This window comes from Candida tropicalis (assembly GCF_000006335.3).
Source record: "Candida tropicalis MYA-3404 genomic scaffold supercont3.3, whole genome shotgun sequence".
NCBI classification, from domain to species: domain Eukaryota; kingdom Fungi; phylum Ascomycota; class Pichiomycetes; order Serinales; family Debaryomycetaceae; genus Candida; species Candida tropicalis.
In genome coordinates, this window is record NW_003020055.1 from 1,530,497 (window position 1) to 1,553,706 (window position 23,210).

At 32.5% G+C, this 23,210-nt stretch overlaps 12 protein-coding genes across 12 annotated transcripts; 5 read left to right on the forward strand and 7 right to left on the reverse strand. All coding sequences in view use genetic code 12, as the record gives it.

Annotated features, from left to right (window-relative positions):
* Window positions 1–64: 64 nt before the first annotated feature.
* Window positions 65–2,047, forward strand: CTRG_02723 (uncharacterized protein; the record flags this gene model as incomplete). Its single annotated transcript, XM_002548380.1, has 1 exon — window positions 65–2,047. The coding sequence occupies one exon, from the start codon at window positions 65–67 to the stop codon at window positions 2,045–2,047; it is 1,983 nt and encodes a 660-aa protein (XP_002548426.1).
* Window positions 2,048–2,057: 10 nt separating this feature from the next.
* On the reverse strand, window positions 2,058–2,702 carry CTRG_02724 (uncharacterized protein; the record flags this gene model as incomplete). The annotated part of the gene is made up of 1 exon (XM_002548381.1): window positions 2,058–2,702. One exon carries the CDS (start codon window positions 2,700–2,702, stop codon window positions 2,058–2,060), a length of 645 nt encoding a protein of 214 aa, XP_002548427.1.
* Window positions 2,703–2,993: 291 nt separating this feature from the next.
* CTRG_02725 (uncharacterized protein) lies at window positions 2,994–4,565 on the reverse strand (the record flags this gene model as incomplete). The annotated part of the gene is made up of 1 exon (XM_002548382.1): window positions 2,994–4,565. The coding sequence occupies one exon, from the start codon at window positions 4,563–4,565 to the stop codon at window positions 2,994–2,996; it is 1,572 nt and encodes a 523-aa protein (XP_002548428.1).
* A 2,721-nt stretch (window positions 4,566–7,286) lies between these two features.
* On the forward strand, window positions 7,287–9,458 carry CTRG_02726 (nucleolar GTP-binding protein 2; the record flags this gene model as incomplete). Its single annotated transcript, XM_002548383.1, has 2 exons — window positions 7,287–8,096; window positions 8,655–9,458. 2 exons carry the CDS (start codon window positions 7,287–7,289, stop codon window positions 9,456–9,458), a joined length of 1,614 nt encoding a protein of 537 aa, XP_002548429.1.
* On the forward strand, window positions 8,919–9,458 carry CTRG_02727 (nucleolar GTP-binding protein 2; the record flags this gene model as incomplete). Its single annotated transcript, XM_002548384.1, has 1 exon — window positions 8,919–9,458. One exon carries the CDS (start codon window positions 8,919–8,921, stop codon window positions 9,456–9,458), a length of 540 nt encoding a protein of 179 aa, XP_002548430.1.
* Window positions 9,459–9,535: 77 nt separating this feature from the next.
* Window positions 9,536–11,104, reverse strand: POP2 (CCR4-NOT core DEDD family RNase subunit; the record flags this gene model as incomplete). The annotated part of the gene is made up of 1 exon (XM_002548385.1): window positions 9,536–11,104. The coding sequence occupies one exon, from the start codon at window positions 11,102–11,104 to the stop codon at window positions 9,536–9,538; it is 1,569 nt and encodes a 522-aa protein (XP_002548431.1).
* A 305-nt stretch (window positions 11,105–11,409) lies between these two features.
* CDC50 (aminophospholipid translocase regulatory protein) lies at window positions 11,410–12,600 on the reverse strand (the record flags this gene model as incomplete). Its single annotated transcript, XM_002548386.1, has 1 exon — window positions 11,410–12,600. One exon carries the CDS (start codon window positions 12,598–12,600, stop codon window positions 11,410–11,412), a length of 1,191 nt encoding a protein of 396 aa, XP_002548432.1.
* A 730-nt stretch (window positions 12,601–13,330) lies between these two features.
* ALA1 (alanine--tRNA ligase) lies at window positions 13,331–15,433 on the forward strand (the record flags this gene model as incomplete). The annotated part of the gene is made up of 1 exon (XM_002548387.1): window positions 13,331–15,433. One exon carries the CDS (start codon window positions 13,331–13,333, stop codon window positions 15,431–15,433), a length of 2,103 nt encoding a protein of 700 aa, XP_002548433.1.
* A 980-nt stretch (window positions 15,434–16,413) lies between these two features.
* CTRG_02731 (mitochondrial 37S ribosomal protein uS2m) lies at window positions 16,414–17,841 on the reverse strand (the record flags this gene model as incomplete). Its single annotated transcript, XM_002548388.1, has 1 exon — window positions 16,414–17,841. The coding sequence occupies one exon, from the start codon at window positions 17,839–17,841 to the stop codon at window positions 16,414–16,416; it is 1,428 nt and encodes a 475-aa protein (XP_002548434.1).
* A 98-nt stretch (window positions 17,842–17,939) lies between these two features.
* On the forward strand, window positions 17,940–18,578 carry CTRG_02732 (uncharacterized protein; the record flags this gene model as incomplete). Its single annotated transcript, XM_002548389.1, has 1 exon — window positions 17,940–18,578. The coding sequence occupies one exon, from the start codon at window positions 17,940–17,942 to the stop codon at window positions 18,576–18,578; it is 639 nt and encodes a 212-aa protein (XP_002548435.1).
* Window positions 18,579–18,630: 52 nt separating this feature from the next.
* Window positions 18,631–19,299, reverse strand: SBA1 (Hsp90 cochaperone; the record flags this gene model as incomplete). Its single annotated transcript, XM_002548390.1, has 1 exon — window positions 18,631–19,299. One exon carries the CDS (start codon window positions 19,297–19,299, stop codon window positions 18,631–18,633), a length of 669 nt encoding a protein of 222 aa, XP_002548436.1.
* An 854-nt stretch (window positions 19,300–20,153) lies between these two features.
* Window positions 20,154–22,970, reverse strand: CTRG_02734 (phosphatidylinositol-3,5-bisphosphate 5-phosphatase; the record flags this gene model as incomplete). Its single annotated transcript, XM_002548391.1, has 1 exon — window positions 20,154–22,970. One exon carries the CDS (start codon window positions 22,968–22,970, stop codon window positions 20,154–20,156), a length of 2,817 nt encoding a protein of 938 aa, XP_002548437.1.
* Between the last annotated feature and the right edge of the window lie 240 nt (window positions 22,971–23,210).

Sequence of the window (23,210 nt, forward strand, 5' to 3'; positions counted from 1 at the left end):
ATACTCCTTATCAACCTCAGATTGATTCGTTTTTTAACACCTTATCTATTTTTGTTATTATTTAATGAGTAATTACTTTACACAATATTTGCCTAATATAAACCTACTAAATAATGGTCACAATGAGACTCAGAGTGTAACAGAGTCAACCAACTCTGAGCAAGTATCTATTTCACCAGTAGCAATAAAATATCTAACTATATTCAACCCAAGTTTGGTATCACCGAAAGAAGACTCAAATGAAGAATTATACAAACAAATATTGACTTTCCTACAGCGAAAAGATGACGAAGAGATATCAAAACTTGATCAATTAAAATTAGTAGGGTTAATGCGAGGAGTTTATTCCCTTGGCGATAGTTTCAATAATTCAGAAAATAACCCCACGATTGTTAAATCTTCTCAAGCTTCTACAATAATGATTGGGTTAGAAAAGGATTATTTTATGATTTGTAATGTGGAGAATATAACATTAGATACAGTTGACGTTGTCAATGAACAAATAATAAAATTGATACGACAAATGCATGATTATTTCCAATTGTTTCATAAATCATTTTCAAATGTGTATGGGCATGAGAAATTAGAAGGATTACAGAAGTTATTGGACAATTACTGGGGGAACTTCTTGACCCAGTATAATTTACAGGAATTGAAACTACCGAAATTATCAAATACTTGGTTAAATACTATGAATTATAAAGGGTTTTTGGGATTGTCTAGGTTTACACAGTATAAGAAATCATCAATTTCTATCAACACACAAACCCATGAAGAAATAGAATCACTAATTGGTGAACAACAATGTATAAAAGGGGTTCTTGTGAATTACTTCAATAGGAAATTTCCAAAACGACATGGTTTGATATATCTAAACTCTGGATGTGTATCACAAGATGGTTTAATCAGCATTTACAATTGGTTAGAGTATAATGAATATCATGGCACTTTAGATAATCTCAAGAAGCTCGAAGAATTACAGTATCACATTTCTAGTAATTTACCAGACGTCTCCATTGATGATAGTAATAGCTATAGTTTTGATATTAGTCTGGGATTAAAAGTATTGAATCCTGTTAATTTGACAAATACTTTGGTGATATCGCCTTTGAATTATACTGTGTCTAGTGTTATTGAAGGTGCAAATGCATCAAAAAATTGGATGAATATGTCTCAGATTTTCAAGAATATGACATTGGGTGTGAATGAACCAGAACAGGCTGCTAATGTGACAGATGAACCACATGAAGATAACGAGGAAGAAGAGGAAGACGAGCAAGAAAATTCTGGTGAGTTCATAGTGGGATTACAACCAGATGGTACTATTCTGAAAAAGACAGTTTACTTAACGTCAAATGAAGGGGATTTCCAAGAGTACCGGTTAATTATTCTCAAGAAGGATGATTTCTATATCACTTTTATTGTTGACTCAAATGAAACACAAGTTGATGTTCCTACATTTTACACGGAAATACAAACAGATATATTTATTCCAGTTGTTGAACAATTTGAGACACTGATGCTTAATGGGAGTGTCTTACAATCAAGCATCACTTCCCTTAAAACATTATATTTACCTAACGAGATAGACCAAGAGTTTTTCTATATCATCTATGATCCAAAACAACAAAACATTCAAAGTTCATTGCCTTATTTACCATATGTTGGAGAACTAGAAGTGGATAATTTAGTCAAGTATCAAATCATGGCTATCTATTACCTTCATGATCAATTGAGTAAGATTTTTAACTTCCTGTTTTTCAATAATCAATTAAATGAATTTTTCCATAAATTCACAAGTAATAAGTTAAATGATTGGATGTTTTATTATTTCAGATATCGTGAAAGATATATCATTGTGATTAAAAATCGAAGTAAACATGTTACAAATAATAGCAATCCAAATACATTGCCACCGGTGGTTGAGAAATCAATATTGAATAAAATCTCAGAAGGTGTTCTGGATTATGCTACACTTGGATTTTTAGAAAATCTTGGCGATGATGTCAAATACTGGTTAGGTACACAACAAGAACCAAATCAATAAATAGGAGTTGTTAATTCATATGTTTTTGTATGTACTTTAATACACTTGGAACGTCTTTAGCAATTGCTCCAGGGACACTTAATTTAGTTATCCATTTAGGTATATTTCCACCAGCATCTGAAGTAGTTGCCATTATCCATTCAATTCCATCTTTTTCATTTTCATTACTCCATGAAAGTCTCTCAATTGAATGATATTTACCTATCACATACTCTTTATTAGATTCTCCTTGAATTGGAATACTTAAAATATAAGCACAATTATCAAATTTATAAACTTGTTGGAATTCATAAAATTTCCGTTTACTTAAAATCCCACCAAAATTATAATCTGCTATTAGTTTATAACTCCATCCATCATGATATTCTTGTATATCATCCACTTTGATCCTTGTAATCTCCTTAATATAATTGGATTCATGATCTGAATGAGTTAATCCTTGAGTTGGTTGACCAATAATACACTCTAACAACCTATGTTTCAACTCTCCAGGAATAATAGATTTTCTACAACACCAAAACTCATTGTTACGTATTGTTGAATATAATGATGTTGTTATTGATGGATCGGTTGTGTGACATTCTTTGATATGTTTCCATGATGATATTGATTCAATAACTGATTTGGATTCATTTAGTAGTGTTGTTCTATCCATAATGTGTGTTTATATAAAGATGATAGAGAGTTGTAAGTTATTCTGGAAGGTTTAGATTATTGGCTTTGAGTTTTTTGAATTTGGAGATTTTGCTAAATCCGGAGGCTTTTGTGTTTTGCACGACAATCACAACAAGAACCAAGAAGTATCAACTACACATGTCAGATTTGCTGTAATAAAAAAAAAATCACACCTTCTATGTATTAATAATAATAAATCAATCCTATACAATAAGAAAAATAATATAAAATAAAATCAAATCAAAGTCATTAATAGTAATAAAAACCAGTATTACATTTTAACGAAAACACCATCATCATGACTCATAGTCAAATGAATACATTTTGGTGGAGGGTATTCAACATCTGGGGAAGAAGAAACAGTTTCAAACATTTGTACCAATCTGGTAATAACATAAGAAGCTTCAGTTAAAGCAAATTGTTGGCCTAAACAAATTCTTGGACCACCATTAAATGGAACATAAGCCCAACCTAACTTTTTAGTTGATGGTTCAAACCATCTTTCTGGTCTGAAATCATCAGCATCTTTACCATAATATTCTTCTAAACGATGAGTTTTGTAAACAATATAAGCAACAGTGGAACCCTTTGGAATAAAAATTGGATCAGTACCATTTGGACCACCACCTCTTGGTAATGTGGTATCTCTAGTGGCTGTTCTGGAATTGACTGGAACAGAAGGATACATACGCAAAGTTTCATTAAGAATAGCTTTCAAGTATTCACATCTCTTCAAAGATTCAAAAGTAATTTCTTCAACACGAGATTCTTCACCAACACCAAAGTTAACTTCAATTTCTTCTCTTAATTTAGACCAAATTTCTGGATGTCTAGCTAATTCAAACATTGCAAATGATAATAAACCAGCAGTGGTATCTCTACCGGCAACCATAATGTTCAATAATTGATCTTGTAAAACTTTTGGATCTCTGGTTTGTTTAACCAATTCATACAAGAAAACATAACCAGATTTGGACTTTTCTTCAATTTCTTCCGGAGTGAAATTCAAAGCTTTATTGACAAAATATTTAGCCAAGTAATGAACTTTAGCATTACAGTCTCTAAATTCCTTAGGGTTAGTTAAAAAGTAGAAAGTTTGGGAGTATGTTCTGGTAGCCAAATAATGTTGAGAAGTGTTAAAAGCAGTTGCAAAATTATCTCTACCTGGAATTTCATTTGGAGTAGGAATACCTAATTTTTCATCATACAAAGAGTGAACAGATTCACCAAACAAGAATTCAGTAGCAGTATCAACAGTAAATCTGAAAAACAATTCTTGAATATCAAAAGTTTTACCTTTATTCAATTTAATTTGTTTGGCCAAGATTTGAATATGTGGTTCCAAAGCTTTAACATGACCAATTTGATCTCTAGCAAATTGTGGTCTCAACATAGCTCTACTATGTTTCCAACCTTCACCATCCAAAGTAAAAATACCATCACCTAATAATGGATAGAAATGAGCATGTCTGGTACCTAAGGAGAAATCAGTAAATTGAGTAGCCAAAACAGCTTTAATATTTTCTGGATCAACAGTCAAGACGATTTTCAAAGCACCAATAATAGACATGTAAAAAGTATGGTTTGGATAGTCGTCGAATGTTTTATCGGCAAAATCTGCCAATCTACCATTACCTTTAACTTTAATAATTTCAATTAATGGACTAATACCTGTCCAACCGGCTCCTTTGAAATATGGAGGATCTCTGCATTTCAACTTCTTAGCCTTGACGTAATTTTTAATATTAGATGAAATTAAGAAAACCAAAGCTGCTAAAGTGATAACAGTATACCACTTTGTCAAGTACGGAAGTGCAGAATCAATAATTTCTTGTGTGGCCATAGTTATATGATGTGATATGAATAAATGAATGGAATGAATGGAATAAATAATTTAGTAAGTACGGAACTGTGTCAAAGTAAAACTAATTAAGTAATCAAAAAAAGAAGTTGTAGAAAACTTATCGTACAAGTAAAAGATATAAGAAACTAAAAATAAAAAAAGGGAAAACTTTGGGGAAAGGGAAATGACATTGTGTTTATATAGTTGTTATTTGTAATTAGGTTTTAAGAGTTTGATTTTGGGGTTCGTTTTTGCAGTACCAACAAAATTAGAAAAAGAAGAAGAAGAAGCAAAAACAAAAGGGCAAACTAGTAAAGTCCGATTTATGCATAAGACTTTACTTTAACCTATTCTGCATGCGGAGAAATCAACTTTTATTATGGGCATTTTATGTCTTCTGCATTTTTTACAGGTTTATGCCATGTAATACTTCCTAATTAGGAATACGTTAATTGTCACAAAGAAAATTGGTGTTTTAATTTTTTGGTGATAGAAGGGTTCGTGTACTAATGATCAATTATTCATTTTCTCTTCAACACCAAATGAAAACCATAACGATACGAATGGTATTACAAAAGATAGCTAGTTATTGTAATAGATGTGCTTTACAATAGCTATCCACAAAGAAAGTGAATGTGATAACTTGTCAAACAAGTTCAGCTTAACTTGTGTAACAATAGCTAACAATGTAGGTTTCGACTTTTCATGTGGGTTTATTTTTTTTTAACGTAGCAGATTCACTACAGCCATATGATTTATTCACTACAGACGACCTCTTCTGATGATATCATCCAACATTCTATTGGCTCAAAAATGAAAAAATGAAAAAAATGTAAAAAAAAAAAAATTGTACAACTTTCCTGTGATTTCCCAATTTAGAAACAAGTAAAAGGAATGTAGCATTTAGTGCAACATGCGAAAAAAAATATAACTGCAAACGGACATAAAAAAATGGTTTTGACCCAAGAGGACTTCATTCACATCTGACTCTCCAATGCACAGACTATCGTTTTTATTCCCTATTAAAGAAGTCATTTTGGAAGTAGACATGCTAAGGTTTATTTTGCAGCTATGTAATCGACTCACATATTAAGTGTCAAACATTTGTTTTGACATTCAGTTGTGGTTTATTAGCCATGATCGTTTCAACTCTATAGCGCTTTTTCTATCACATACTTCTCCGATAATTCTATAGAGTAACCTTTTTAGGCTTTAAACAAAGATTAATTTTTTACAAGTTACGAAGGAGATGATTTGCTCTTCATTATTAAAAGTTTTCCCCTGTGAAAAAAAAAAATATATATAACCCATAGAACTCTTTCTATCCATCTTGTGCATATGAAAATGTGCCCCACTTTATTGTTTTCCCTTGAAACTCCGGTTCTGTTGATCCCCAAAAATTAGCACCTATTAAACACTTGTCACGTGTGGTTTGGAGCCCTTCTGGAAAATAAATTTGAATAACTTCCCGTTCTCCACTTTCACCCAACATAAATAGATCATTATTGATTCACGATAGCTCATCAGTTGTTCTATTCTTCCCTTCCCATTTGACCTATCACTTTTGTAATATAAAAGTAAATACCTCTCAAACTACTATTGATTGTTTAGAACATTCGTTTCATGTGAGATTCTAACTTTTTCTACAAACAATAGGAATTGTGATAAACCCAACGAACGACTTGAAATTGACATCAAAGTCTCTGTTAATAGTTGTAATGTAACTCCGAACTCATGAAAAACACTACAATCCTTCTCCGCTTTTTTCTTTCTTTCTTTCTTGAATGGTTTCTCTTTAACTCATGTTGCATTAAAATAGTTGTGAAATTCTTAATTTACTTTTGCTATTAATAAACTTCACAACCTTAGTTAATTCTCCCTTTCCCCTTGAAATTATTCTATGTTTAGGTGTAGGGTTTTGCTAGTGATGATGATGATCTCATTATCCAGGGAAATAATTTCCACCTTGAAATTCAGTCTATTGATTCAAATCTGGATTCTAAGATTAGCGATTAAAGTACTCCCCTCCGGGGACTCTCTGTTTCAGTTTCTTTTTTGTAGGAATAGTTGACGGATTTGTAAATCCTTTATCGTAACTTGTATAATTTATTTGGAAATTGTTGCGAAATTACAATTAAAATAAAGTGGGAGATCAAACTGTTCATTGATCTTTTAAATCCGATTCCCCACGTTAGTATATTTGCTATCATTCATTTTTTTGTATTTAAATTGTAAAGTTCTTTAGATTTTTCCAACCAATGGTGTATGTTTTGATTATATTTTTAATTTCTAGTGAAAGACTAATGTGACAGAAGCTAATATGTAGTCACAATTAGAAACACATTTTTCTGAAATTTGCTTCTGTGATTATAAAAATAACAATAATGACATTGGATGGTCTCATCAACTTTAATCTGGAGAGTTATCCTTTTTTTGCATTTGTTTCTCTCAATAAATGGGTTCTACTTAAACCCTAATTGCAAAATGACAAAATTGTCAAGTTCCTGCACGCGACATTTGCTGATGTCGTGGGTTATTAGATTATTTGGCCAAAAGTCGCGATCCTGCTCTTCTCGTAAGAAAAATTTTCCTTTCTTCAAACAAACGGAAGAAAAAAATTTCTTTCCTAAACTCATCTCTTCTTGAAAGTTTTTCTTTCTGCTTTCTTTTTTTTTTTTTCACAATTTAAATCAAAGATCAACTTAATAATTATAATACACAATGGGTACTCAAAAGAAGGAAAAACAAAGAAGAGTAAGAGAAAATGATACAAGAGATGGTAATCTTCGAGTGAAGGGTGAGAATTTCTATAGAGATGCTAAGAAAGTTAAACATCTTAATATGTATAAACAAGGAAGAGCTATTCGTAATAAAAAAGGGGAAATTATAAAAGCTGCAGATTTGCAAAGTACAGATATACCCAATGCTCGTATTGATCCTAATAGAAAATGGTTTGGTAATACCAGAGTCATTGCGCAAGACGCATTGACACATTTCAGAGAGGCTATGGGTGAAAAAACTAATGATAGTTATCAAGTTTTATTGAAAAGAAATAAATTACCAATGTCATTATTAGATGAAAAAGATACCACAGAATCACCAACTGCTAAAATCATAGAAACTGAAAGTTATTCAAATACTTTTGGTCCAAAACAACAACGTAAGAAACCAAGAGTTGCTGCTTCAAGTTTAGAAGAATTGATGACTTCTGCTGAAACTGATTCTACTAAATATCAAGAAAAACAAGAATTAAATTCTGTTCTTGGATTAATGGGTGGTTCATTTTTGGATAAAGATGATTTCACTCAAGAAGCTAAAGAAGCTATTTTCCATAAAGGTCAATCCAAACGTATTTGGAATGAATTATATAAAGTCATTGATTCTTCAGATGTTGTTATTCATGTATTGGATGCAAGAGATCCTTTAGGTACAAGGTGTGAAAGTGTGGAAAAATATATTAAAGATGAATGTCCTCATAAACATTTGATTTATGTTTTAAACAAATGTGATTTAGTTCCAACTTGGGTAGCGGTATGTCATAACCTTTTTTTTTTAGTTTTACTAACTATTGTGCAAGACTAGGAGTTTTCCTTTTTCATTGGAGTATTCAACAAATAATGTATTGTGAAGAATCTATGTGGTCCCAAAGCATTTAGTCAGGGTGGTAATGCTGAAGAGTTCATTTTTGGTGAACTCTTTGTCTATCTACATTATTGCCTGTTACGTCTTTGGGAGATCAATACAATTCGAAACCCGTGAACCCATTCAATTTATTTTGATTGGATCTTATACCGTTTTGGTATTGAGATGTAGTTCACAACCCCCCCTGTTGATAGTTTTTATCGACAACCCTTTTTTAGAATTGTTACGGAATCTTTTTTTGAGTAGAAATTTATCCTTTTGTTTGTTTTATACATTCATATCAATGGTTTATTTCATAGTATAGAGGCCGACATTTTTCAACACAAATTTCCACATTTTTTTCATCCTTGCATTATTTGTGAAACAACTCCACAAGAGACTCTTTCTTGCAATATTAATATTGTTGATTGTTTTTTCTTTTTACTAACATTATTATTATGACATTAGGCTGCATGGGTTAAACATTTATCTAAATCATACCCAACATTAGCATTCCATGCTTCTATTACAAATTCATTTGGTAAAGGTTCATTAATTCAACTTTTACGTCAATTTTCTACTTTACATTCTGATAGAAAACAAATTTCTGTCGGATTTATTGGATATCCAAATACTGGTAAATCCAGTATAATTAATACCTTGCGTAGAAAGAAGGTTTGTCAAGTTGCCCCAATTCCTGGAGAAACTAAAGTTTGGCAATATATCACATTAATGAAACGTATATTTTTAATTGATTGTCCTGGTATTGTTCCACCACTGGCTAAAGATTCTGAATCTGATATTTTATTCCGTGGTGTTGTTAGAGTTGAACATGTTTCTAATCCTGAACAATTTATACCTGATATGTTGAAAAAATGTGAACGTAAACATTTAGAAAGAACTTATGAAATTAAAGGATGGAGTAAATTTGAAGAAAATGAAGAATTGTTAGAACAAGCAAGTACGGAATTCATTGAATTAATTGCTAGAAAACAAGGTAGATTAATTAAAGGTGGTGAACCTGATGAAGTTGGTGTTGCTAAACAAATATTGAATGATTTCAATCGTGGTAAAATTCCATGGTTTGTTCCTCCTCCAAAGGATGAAGAAGATGAAGAAGATAAAAAGAAGAAATCTGGTGAAGATAAAAAAGCTGAATATAAGAGAAAGAGAAAACAAAGAGAACAACAACAAGAAGAAGATGTCGATGATGAAGAGGAGGGTACTACTAGTAGTAGTAATAAAAGGGCTAAAATAGAGGAAACTAAATAGAAATATTTTAAAAGGATAATATATTTATTACAAGTTTACGTATAATAATTATAAACATTTTATTTCTTATTGTTGTATTACACTCTACCACCAAAATGTACCATTCCACCCTTGTTTATACTTGCAACTGGAGTTGAAGGGGTTGAAATACCATTCATTCTAATAGCTGCTGCAGTAGTAGCAGTGAAAGAATCATCATTATTGACAGATGTGGATGTATTAGTTGTTGCATTCGATGTACTTCCATTGGCATTAAAACTTCCTAATCCCCAAATTATCCCCTTAAATCTATTTAATACGGCTATATTTGAACGTCTTAATAATTCTTTAAAACATTCCATTGACAAATATGCATGCAAAGTAGATGATAATTGTTGAGAATGGAAAGATGCATTTGTATTAGAAGCAGTTGATGAAGAATTGGTGAAATGTTGACGAATAGCTGGAGAAATTGGTAACAAATGCAATTCTTCAGCTAAATATTCAATTGATGGTTTATTGTTACTATTACTTTTATCATCTGGGGTATTTGTACCATTGGTTAGACCAGAGTTTTTATTCAAAATTTGATTACCAATATATTTCAAATCATAATAGTTTGGGAAATATTTACCACACCACCAATAGAAATCAGGTTCATCAACTGGTAAATCACGATTCAGTAATAAACTTACAAAGAAACCCAAGTCATATCCAGCATGGAAAGAAATCCAGTTTATATTATCATCTAAAATCAAACCACTCTCAATCATTAATTCAGAAAAATCGAAATGTGGAATACCTTGAGTTGAATGTAATTGGAAATTGATTTGAGAACTTTGTGATAATAAAGATAAATGTTCTTCATTGTACATTTCTTTAGACAAATCATACAAGAAATTGAATTGCCATATAATAGAAGAACTTATAACATCATTTTTAGTAATTTTAACAACACATAATGATAATTGAATCAAGTTTAGTAAATCCGAGTTTGTTCTTAAAGTTTGAAAATGATAATCAGATGATGATTTAAAAGTACCCACGGGCCTAGCTACAATCCCAGGAATTTCTTGATGAATAGAAATATAAATCTTGGAAGTTTTGTCATTTATAAATGTCCTTAATGATTGAAACTCATGTTCTAAATTATGAGCCCAAACTTCTTTAATAATAGGAATTGACTGTGGTGCAACTGGTTGTACTTGTTGTTGTTGTTGCTGCTGTTGTTGAGCTTGTTGGATTTGCTGAGCTTGTAATTGTTGGAACTGTGCTTGTTGCAACTGTTGCTGTTGTCGTTGTCGTTGTTGCTGCTGTTGCTGTTGTTGTTGTTGAAGCTGTTGTAATTGTAATTGCTGTAATACTGGATTTGAGGATAAACTGCCTGGGGTTGATGTGGTATTTGAATTTGCACTTCCTCCATTCAAAATTGCCAATAATGGGTTAGCTGAAGTAGGTGTGGTTATTTGTGGTTGCAGTTGCAGGGTCTGTTGTTGTAATAACTGTTGTCTTTGTAATTGCTGTAATTGTAATTGACTTAATTGAGGTGACTGGCCCGACTGGGTTTGGCCAGCCTGTGGTTGTTGCTGTTGAACTGATTGTTGTTGGCCTTGCAGTTGTTGTTGTTGCTGTTGCAAATACTGAAGATGGGGGTTAAGGTTCATCATTTTATCTTAGTCAAGGATTATTTCAAGTTAGGTAATAATAAATAACAACAAGTCACCCAACTGATTCTTTGATTTCGTTGAAGCAATTTTTTTTTTCTTCTTGTTTTTTTTTTTTCTTACTGCGAGTTTTTTTTTTTTGGTTTTCGATGGAAGAGGATTTTCTTTTTTTTTTCTGTTGGTTGTGGTTTGTTGAACCTGGTTAATTTTTACACACACACACACTCAATATACACTACAAACCTTTACAAAATATGGGAGGTTTTATTACAGTCATAGTAAATGTATGGTATTGATTAATTGCATACTTACAATTGTTCCCTGTAGTTGGTTATGTCACCACCACTGGAGTCTTGTAAATAATTGTGGTCACCAACTTTTCTTGGTTTGATCAAGTATTGTACCAAGAAAGCAACACCCAATACCAAAGCAACTACGGCAATGATGATGTAAATAACTCCAAGACTCATATTTCTTCCCCCAAAAATAGTATTTGTCGTGATCACCAAACTCTTGGTACCACCAAAGATTTCCACAGGGTAATTCATCTCAATACTGATATGGTATGTACCTTCTGTCATTACTTCAGTTTTGTTTTGACCATACAATTTGTAAAATGTAGGTAGAGCAGCAGTTCTCATCCAATTCTGCAAGTGTTCCCAGGTATGTAAATCTGGCATATTGTCTTCAGTATATCCATCAGGGAACATGGCATCCCAGTTTGGTGGTGGAACAACTTCATCTGGCTTATACGATGTTTTCTTAAATTTATGACTACGATCCAGGGGCCATGAGATACCTTCATCACTGAAAAGATAGGTTTCATTGTTCTGACCAGTTCTTGTATTCAATAACACTGCATCAGATATAGTATCATTGAAATAACTATTGGCAATCAACCCGCATGGATAAATCAATTTCTTTTCACCATTGTATTCACGATGTTTCAAAGGTTTACAATTATCAGTGGTATCATCACTTGATAAAGCTTGTCCTCTCAATTGTCCCAAATCATAACTTTCGACATATTTACGATGGTTTTGATAAAAATTTGTCAATTTATAGTACAAGAAAATAGGTGGTTTCCAATCCCCAGCAACATCAAATTGAATAACACAAGTATTATCATTTTCTAATTTCCATTTGAATCCAGGGTTCAGACTTTGATGGTATCCAGTGTATTTCTTTGGGATACTAGTGAAATCATCTGTTGACGCTTCTTCAGCGCACCTGGAGTAATCGACATTGAGTTCTTTGACGTTATATGTTGTGAAAATTATAGCTATACCTAAGGGGGTAAATATTATTGCCAATAGAATTAACAAGGGTATGACCGATTTAGGAGTTAATATGGGTTGCCATGCTTTTAATCTTTGTTGTCTAAATGCTGTATTTGGTGGTTTTCTTGATTTATGAATTGCACTCTGTGGATCATTGTTTAAAATATCATCATCGTCATCATCATCTTCAGATGACCTTCTTTTACGTAAAAAGTTCATGAATTGGTTGTGGAAGTTATACTTTGAATATCAACAAGGCACAGCACCAATAAAAAAAAAATTAAAAATGAACACTCAAACAATAAGAAGAAAAATTTAGGCAAAAAAAAAAAAAGAATCTCAGCATCAACTTTGAAAAGGAAAACACGTGAATGTCGGCACGACATTATTGAGACATAAATCTCTGCAACCAAAGTACCGCCCTAATGGCCATTGGAAGAATAGATTGTGACTATTTAAAATTGTATATCAATCAATGTTGGTAGATTTTTGACAGGATTGTCCATAGAAAAAACCCCACCCATAGTTGAATATGCTAATATCAAACAGGAATAAAGATCTACTCTTTTGAAACGCGTTGCTGAAGCAAACATTGTTTTTTCTTTTTTGTTTTTCCTGCATTCTCCCTCTTGATTCTTATCTCCTATCTTTATGTGGGAATGACTCATCAACTCAAGAGACGAGCTATAGTTTAAGTTTAAATCCCGTCTTGTTGTTATCAGTTTACTCCCTTCCCCGATACATTATCAACAAACCCTTTTTAACAACAAGTGCGAGTAATAATATCTGGGGATGTGTACACGACCAATTCAATTTTTGCTTTTCTTTTTTTTTTTTTTTCTTTTCTTCTTTTGCTTGATGAGAATTTTTTTTTTCTCTATTCTCTGTTTTTCACAGTATCTCTTTTACAATCAGGTTTAAAGATTCCACTAATTCCCTCTTCAAGTATATGATAAAGACATTACTCAGAAGAATGTCAACTAATACCATACCATCAACTACTAACGGTAGCACCACTTCTTGGACTGCTGCAAAAGTTAGATCTACTTTCTTAGACTACTTTAAACAAAACAAACACACTTATGTCCCATCTTCATCAGTTGTCCCACATAATGACCCAACTTTGTTGTTTGCCAATGCTGGTATGAACCAATATAAACCTATTTTCTTAGGTACTGTTGATCCAGCTAGTGATTTTGCAACTTTGAAAAGAGCTGCCAATTCTCAAAAATGTATCAGAGCTGGTGGTAAACACAATGATTTAGAAGATGTTGGTAGAGATTCTTATCATCATACATTCTTCGAAATGCTTGGTAACTGGTCTTTCGGTGATTATTTCAAAAAAGAAGCTATTGATTTCTCTTGGGAATTATTGACTAAAGTTTACGGTTTGCCAGAAGATAGATTATACGTTACCTATTTTGGTGGTGATGAAAAACAAGGTCTTGAACCAGATTTAGAAGCCAAAGAATTCTGGTTGAAAGTTGGTGTTCCAGAAGATCACATTTTGCCAGGTTCTGTTAAAGATAATTTCTGGGAAATGGGTGACCAAGGTCCTTGTGGTCCATGTAGTGAAATCCATTTCGATAGAATTGGTGGTAGAAATGCTTCTGATTTAGTCAATATGGATGATCCAAATGTCATTGAAGTCTGGAATGTCGTTTTCATTCAATTCAACCGTGAGGCTGATGGTAACTTGCGTTCATTGCCAAACAAACATATTGATACCGGTATGGGTTTTGAAAGATTGGTTTCTATTTTACAAGACAAATCATCCAACTATGATACTGATGTTTTCTTACCTATTTTCGACAAAATCAGAGAAATCACCGGTGTCAGACCATATACCGGTAAATTCGGTTCTGAAGATAAAGACGGTATTGATACTGCTTATAGAGTCATTGCTGATCACGTCAGAACTTTAACATTTGCTATCTGTGATGGTGGTGTTCCAAACAATGAAGGTAGAGGTTATGTTTTGAGAAGAATCTTGAGAAGAGGTTCTCGTTATGTCCGTAAATACATGAACTACCCAATTGGTGGTTTCTTCCAACAATTAGTTGATGTTGTTATTGAACAAAACAAAGAAATCTTCCCAGAAATTGCCTCTGGTGCTCAAGATTTGAAAGAAATCTTGAACGAAGAAGAATTGTCCTTTGCCAAAACCTTGGACCGTGGTGAAAAATTATTCGAACAATATGCTATCATTGCTTCAAAAACCCCAGAACAAACTTTGTCCGGTAAAGATGTTTGGAGATTATATGATACCTATGGTTTCCCAGTTGATTTGACCAGATTGATGGCTGAAGAAGCTGGTTTGAAGATTGATGAACCAGGTTTCGAACGTGCTAAAGAAGAATCTAGAGAAGCTTCTAAAGGTAATGGTACTAAAGATGGTAAGACCTTGGTCAAATTAGATGTCCATGCTCTTTCTGAATTAGACAAAAACGATGCTATTCCAAAGACAAATGATGAATTCAAATATGGTACCGAAAATGTCAAAGCTACTGTTGTTGGTATCTATGATGGTTCTAAATTTGTTGACTCTATTGAAGACTCAAGCGTTCAATGTGGTATCTTGTTGGACAAGACTCCATTCTATGCCGAACAAGGTGGTCAAGAATACGATACTGGTAAAATTGTTATTGATGGTAAATCTGAATTCAATGTTTCCAACGTTCAAGTTTACGCTGGTTATGTCTTGCACACTGGTAACATCCTCGAAGGTAAATTAAGTGTAGGTGATGAAATCATTGCCACTTATGATGAATTGAGAAGATGGCCAATCAGAAACAACCATACTGGTACTCATATTTTGAACTTTGCCTTGAGAGAAGTCCTTGGTGATGGTGTTGACCAAAAGGGTTCTTTGGTTGCTCCAGAAAAATTGAGATTTGATTTCAGTCACAAACAAGCTCTTTCACCAAAAGAATTGGAAAAAGTTGAAGCTATTTCTAACAAATACATTAAAAACAACGACAAAGTTTTCTACAAAGATGTTGCTTTAGCTCAAGCTAAAGAAATTACTGGGTTTGAGAGCTGTTTTTGGTGAAACTTACCCAGATCCAGTTAGAGTTGTTTCTATTGGTGTTCCAGTTGATGAATTATTGGCTAACCCATCTAATGAAAAATGGAATGAAGTTTCTGTTGAATTCTGTGGTGGTACCCATGTTGCCAAGACTGGTGATATTAAAGATTTGGTCATTATTGAAGAATCTGGTATTGCTAAAGGTATCAGAAGAATTGTTGCTGTTACTGGTCACGATGCTCATGCTGTTCAAAAAATTGCCAATGAATTTGAACAAGAAATTGAACATGCTTCTGGTTTACCATTTGGCCCAGTTAAAGAAGCTAAAACTAAAGAATTGGGTGTTGCTTTAAAGAAATTATCCATTTCTGTTTTGGACAAACAAAAATTGACTGAAAAATTCAATAAATTGGATAAATCAATCAAGGATAACTTGAAAGCTAAACAAAAGGAAGAAAGTAAGAAAACTTTGGAAGTTGTTAACAAATGGTTAAATGACAAAGAAGATTCTTCTGAATTTTTAGTTGCTCATATTCCTATTTCTGCTAATGCCAAAGCTATCACTGAAGCTTTCAACTTGATCAAGAAACAAGACAAGACCAAATCTATTTATTTGTTGACTGGTGAAACTGACAAAGTTGCCCATGGTTGTTATATTAGTGACGAAGCCATTGCTAAAGGTGTTGATGCTAATGTCTTGGCCAAGGCTGTTTCTGAAAATGTTGGTGGTAAAGCTGGTGGTAAAGGTAACACTGTTCAAGGTATGGGTGACAAACCAGAAGGTATCACTGGTGCTATTGAACAAGTTACTAAATTGTTCAAAGAAAAATTGTAGATTATTACATAACGAGTTACAGATTAGATAAATAATGTATCATTGCAGAATATACACACAGAGTAGTTAATTAATAATAATTGAATATTTTAACAACTTTGTAGATAGGTGGGGGCAGAAATTAATCTTTATATACAAATATAACTATTTACAAATGATATATCATCCTTTATTCTTCTTTAACAGGACTTTCTTCAATACCAGCAACGTCTTCTTCTTCTTCTTTATCTTGTTTCTCTTCAATTTGTTTGGTGGCATTTTTTTCTAATTTTTCAATAGCAGCTAAACGGTTATTCAAACCAGTTTCAGCAGATTTACTTAAAATACCCAACATCAAACTAACAGATCTAACAGAATCATCATTACATGGAATTGGATAAGTTAATAATGAAGGTTCCATATCAGTATCACATAAACCAATAGTTGGAATACAAGCAGAAATACATTCTTTAATACAATTTCTATTTTCAACTGGATTCAACAATACTACTAAATCAGGTTTAATGATTTTTTCAGCATGTTTAATTTCATATTGTTTTTCTTTCATATCAATATCAACTTTAGTTTTAACTTGGGAATATTGTTTAGTAATTTCAGTATAATTAGTAATTGTACCTGGAATCCAACGTTTATTAACATAATAACCATGAGATCTTTCACTAGCTTTAATTAAAGCTTCATGAATTGATGAATTGTTTTTATAAGTACCAACATATAAAACAATACCACCTTTTTCAACAACCCCTTCAATAACTTTACAAGCCAAAGTCAATTTTTCCAAAGTTTTATTTAAATCAATAATATGAACTTTATCATAAATACCATAAATGAAAGGTTGCATACTTGCTCTAAATGAAGAAGTAGCATGACCTAAATGACAACCAGCAGCCATTAATTTAGCAATTGTGGTATCATTGTATTTAATTGGATTATTAACATCTCTTTGTGGACGATAAACATCAGTTACTCTTGATCCTAACTTACCGTTTAATCTAGTATGATGTAATTGTCTAAGGTATAATTCTTGAGAAGAATATGGTTTATAATCAGGAGTTGGTTTCAAGTTTGGATATTGAGAAGTATATTGAGATGAAATAGTAGATGATGCTTTACCAGTAGAAGATGAATCGCCAGATGATGTATTTTTATTGGATTCAGAATCTTCTTTAGCCCATGGACGATTAATAGTTAAATGTTCAGGTAAGATAATATTATTATTCAAGAATTCTCTTAATTCTTCATCTAATTGTTTAACTTTATCTTGAGGTAATTTAGATAAATCTTGATTTAATTTATTCAAACGTTCATTGATCAAAGTAGATGGAGTTTTATTTAAAGTTGAAATTAATAGTTGACTTTCTTCAGTTAATTCTCTTATTCTTTTAGTTCTCAAAATAGCTTCTTCTTCTCTTGCCAAAGCATCAGCAATGGCTTTTTCACGTAATTCTTTTTGAGATAATGTATGTGCTAAAGTTTCTGCATCTTGTGCTTGTTGATGTTGTTGTTGTTGTTGTTGTTGGGTTGGTTTTTCAGTGGAATATGTTCTTGAAAGATTCATAAAGATCCTTCTACTGGATCTTGAAGTAGATCTTATCATTGGTGATAGTTGTTGGTTACTAGAGAGTTGATATTCCTGGGTCAATAAAAAAAATTTTCCATTTTTTTTTTCACCCAAACAGAAACCTCGTAGTGTGAATGAATAAAAAAAAAATGTACAAGATCACACGACCTGAAATATCGATATTTTCTTTGGAAGGTTATCAACCAATGCTTTATTACTATAATCAAGAGTTAACTTTCCCAGAGTTGGTGACAGAACTACTATCTCTTGATAATAACAATACGTGCTATATACTAGTAGCAGATCCAGAAATATATTCACAATACATCAAACTCAAGTTATCACCACGAAATATAGTCAATCTTCAGAAGTTTAAATTGATCTTAATTGAATCATGGTCAGAAATTGCTGAGTTTATAACGTCAATAGAAGAACGTTGTACGGTTGTTCTATATGGTATCATTAAATGGTTTGTTGAAATGGGTCATAATGAGGTGAGCCATTTTCTTAAGCCCCATGAATTTTGTGCATGGGAGGTTAACAAGTTGTTTCATAAGATGTTTATCAAACACACAGAGAGTAATGTCAGTATTATCGTCAGTGACGGCATTGGAGAAGAGGAGAATAACTGCCCGTTGATTTGGAATATTAATCTACCCAATATTCGAACACGATTAACCGAAACAAATCAAGAATCGAAAATCAGTTTACGTGTAATATTTATTAAATGGTTTAAAGTAGTCACTCAAATCAATGATATAGAATGTAAATGATGTAAATTGTACAGTTATAAAAGATAATAATAGTGTCATCTTCTTATAAGAATTATTTAGTAGCATCTGCTTCTTCTTGTTCTTCACCATCTTCTTCATCGCCACCAGAAGCAGCATTAGCACCTTGTAAATCACCAACTTGACCCAATTGAGCAGCCAATGCACTAAGATCAGCACCTTCGGCACCGCCTAATCCACCTAATCCTCCGGCAGCACCACCTAATCCACCCAAGGCACCTAAACCACCAGCACCAGCACCTCCCATACTACTCAACATTTGAGAGAAATCTAAACCACCTGGACCACCAGCTGGCATACCATCATTTTCGTCTTCGGCAACTTCATCTTGTTCATCTTCATCTACCCATTTATCAAAATCAGTTTTGATATAATGATACTTTAATTTTTCTTTGGTTAATCTTGGCCAATATTCTTCAGCTTTTTCCTTTTTACGTAAAACAATAAATATATGAGATCCATTTTCAGTATTTATTTTAGATAAATCAGGATCGACTTCTTTGAAAAAATCAATCTTTAATTGATAATCAATTTTAGAATCATTTGATTTAGCACTTAGGGTTAAAAAATCTGGTTTCAAATCTAATTTTAAATCAATTGGATCTAATAGTTCAATTGTTAAATAAATAATATTCTTAGAAGCATCGTCTTCAGATGAACGTTGAGCCCATAAGACAGTTGGAGTTTGAGTAGTAGTTGACATAATTATACAATGGAATTGAATCGAATTGACTTAACTTGACTTGAAAGAAATGAAAAACTGTTGTCCAAGGTTGTCAATTTTTTTTTTAATTTGTTATTTTGCTTTCGTTCGCCCGCTGGAATTAGAGAAAAATGGCACGGACAATGGAACAAAGCAAAGGAAATTTCTCAATTGGGGATTGCCACGCGGTAATCTTCGGGGACCATCACCCAGCAATTTCCGCCACTAAATAAAGCCAAGAAGCATATTTGCTTCTCGAACATTCGACTGGCAAGAAGATGGCCATTGGTCTACGTCATATAAGTACATGAATATTAACAGATACAATAATGATATGAGTATTCCTCATATGATACATTCTCTATATTCTCTATGTATATCTCCTCCCGTAGAAAAGACTAATTTTCATTCAAGCTTCCACAAGAAGCTCTTCATCTTGGAAAAAAAATAAAAAGAATAAAAAGAAAATCTTAATCCCCCACTTTCTTATATGAGTCCCACGAGTTTCTAATGATTACAATATCAGTCCAAGAATTCAAAGAGTATTATCAACAAAATGGGAAACACCCATCCATTGTCAACTCTCCTAATTTTGATACTTCCAAAATATCCGAATCCTTGAAAACCAGTGAAAATGAACCACAACAAGGCATAAATATCAATGATCTAGAAATTGATGTGGAAAATATCCAATCTATTTTACCACAAATGAATGAGGAACAATACCTGGAGTATAATCAACAAAAAAGAATCCATCATGAAAATTTCTTAAGGGAACTCAACGAAAAAGGTTTGACTTTGAAAAACCAACCAGTAACTCCAAATCAACAACCAACAAAAAAACCAATGGATTATTAAATGAAATAATTATTATCAGTATTAAGATCTAATCTTCCATCTAAATATTCACCAGACCCTGAACCAACATTAAAACTGAGATATGTTTTCAAATCTTGAGGCCCAATCACATCTAAATAATTACCATGGAAACTATCTTGAAGTCTATTTAATAACTCATTAGAATAATACCAATAAATCTGTTTATCTTCTATATTGGTCTTCACCCTTGGATTGAAACTATAGTCTTGTTGGTTAACTGTTTGATGACTCAAAATCTTCTTATACTCCCATTGTGAAGAATAAATCTGCAAGTCATGGTCGCTCACGGTTACTTTATTTTCTCGTGATTGATCAACTATGGTTGATTTGGAATCATTGGTTTTACCCCATTGATTATTACCAATTGTTTTAGAATTGTTTGGTGACTTGGGAGATTGTACATCTTCATTGTGTTCGTCTCCTAAATGTCTATACTTTTTGCGTCTAGATTCAAATGGACTGTAATCAAACAGTTTATCTCCATTTTCGTCAATAGAAGGAAAATATCTCGAGTTTGAATTCATATTAAATTGAAACAACTCCTTAAAGGATTGATATTTTCTAGGAATATAACATTCATTATACCATTTATCATTACAATCCGGGTATGCGTCCAACCTAGCATCATTCTTGTAGTCACTCTGTTCAAATAAGTATCTACTATCACGTAAGTAGTTTTCATTATACCAATGTGTATAACTCTTTCTAGCGGACCTTAATTCGCCCACAGCAGTATCATTGTGTAATGCAAAATCATTATGAAGTTCCCACAATTTGGGAGTATCCGGAGAATAGATATAATTACCGAGAAACAAATTGATTGCATCTTGTCGATTCTGATCCATGAAAGAATTGGAATATATACGTTTGATACTGTTTAACATATCTCTAGTATGTGAAGACCATTGGTTGATACGTCTATAAGAATCCATGGTATTCACCAAATTAGATCCACCATACTGAATAGCAATCGTATCACCATGATCATGAAATATTTCTGTAACAACATTGATCAAATCAGAATCGTAATCAAGATTTTGAGTTTCTGTGGTGATTTTTAAACTTCTCAATTGTTGAGTTAATGCTTCTTTGCAGATAATAAACTGAGCTGCATTGGTTCTATCCAAACAATCAATACAATTTGTTCTAATAATCCCCTTCTGTAGTTTTGTAGATGCTAAATTAGTACCATTATGGAAAAATCCAATTTGACTTACTGTAGTAGATGCAATCTTCAGTAGAGGTCCAATCACATCAAGATTCTTTTTCGAGTTTTTAGACATGTCAAAACTAAAGTACTGCAATTTTTTATCCTTAGGCAAAAACTGATCAAGATATTTAATACAATCCATAAAGTATTGGTTCAATTTCAGCTCTCTTGGAGTTTTCTCCTTTTGTTTAATTAAATTAAGAATAATTATTGGCAGTCCATATCTATGGAATAAATCATTAAAATGCAATGCTGAACTTTGATAATATGGATCATTCAAGTTTATCTGAATTGGCGGTTTTGGTAGTTTGTTCATATCTTGGGTCCAGTATAATGGGATTGATCCTCTATGTTGAACAAAACTTGTATATCTAGGACTATTATAAAATCCGTGTTTTGGATCATGGAAAGAAGTAATCAACATATCACTAACAATTTGTTCAGTTTCAATTTCATTGGCAACATTACCTTTATCGTTGACTCCTCTTTTCAAGAATCTAGCACCTGCAAAATGATGTGATCTTCGTGCTATAATAGTGATATAAAATTTTCTACCATAAATGGAAATATTAGCTTGGTCTATAAACCCATGAACAATCGGCTGGAACCATTCATAAGCTGCCACCTCCGGATTCTGCAAAATCGGCAGTAACAATAGATTATTCCACACAAATCTTTCATTATGATCAAAGCTATTGAATAAATCATTGTCATTCACTGAATTAATCCCAAATTGGAAATCTGTTGCTTTCTTTTTATTTCGAATGAAATTTGTCTGCAAAGTGTTGGTAATATCATAACTATAACTGAAATAAAATGTTTTACTAAGGTCCATGTACTTAAAGATCGATAACAATCTTTCTTCATCACTTCCCTTTTCAGGACGTTTATAATTACTTCCTAATGGGATTAATTTAGTTTCATCGATATGGTAAATGAAATGCCCTCCTAATATGGCAACCTGAGAACATTTTGTAATTAAACACAAATAATATCCTTGTGTAAATCTAATCAAGCCCAACATACCATAACCTTGAGCAATCTTATGTATACCTCCTTCTATTGATTCATCTAATCCATTTAACAAAGCAATCATATCCTTTCTAGTATAAAAATAGTTTCTATCCTCAATTATTGATAACTCATTGGGATTAATTTCATCTTTACTTATTTCCATGATTCTAAACAAACTTTCTTTTGAATTACTTCCCACAATGTACATAGTTGAAGTAGAATTATATATAGTGAATCGTTGTAAAATGATACGCTTGTTATTGAATTCTTGTGAACCTTCATTCTGCTGGCTATCTTCTCCCTCACCTCCTTCATATTCATCTTCATTCTCTTGATTTGTTTCCCTTATTTGATGTAATTGTTCTCTTGGGAATTCATCCTGTTGTTGCTGTTGTTGTTGTATTGATGAGGACGGTACTCCATTAGATTGTCGTAATAAGTTGTTGTTCTTATCTTCCTTTATCGTCAGTTTGATTTTATTCTGAACATGTTGATTTAAATCTGAAAGCGATTGAAGAGCACTTTGATCACTACTCGAGTAACCAGATCTTAATTTTGGTTCATTCATATATGATTAATTTGACATGCACTTGAGATCAAATCATGGGGAAGAGCGGATTTTATATTTTCTAATTTTGGTTTTTTTTTTTTTGGTTGTTGTCGTTTCTTTTGATTCAGAAAAGCAACCAAAATCAGATCAAATGAAAATATTACTCTATCTTGAAGATTGTTCAGTATCTAGTTGATATAAGAGTGATGGTTGTAATGAGTTAGGAATCATAATTGTGAACTCTCGTATACCTGAATG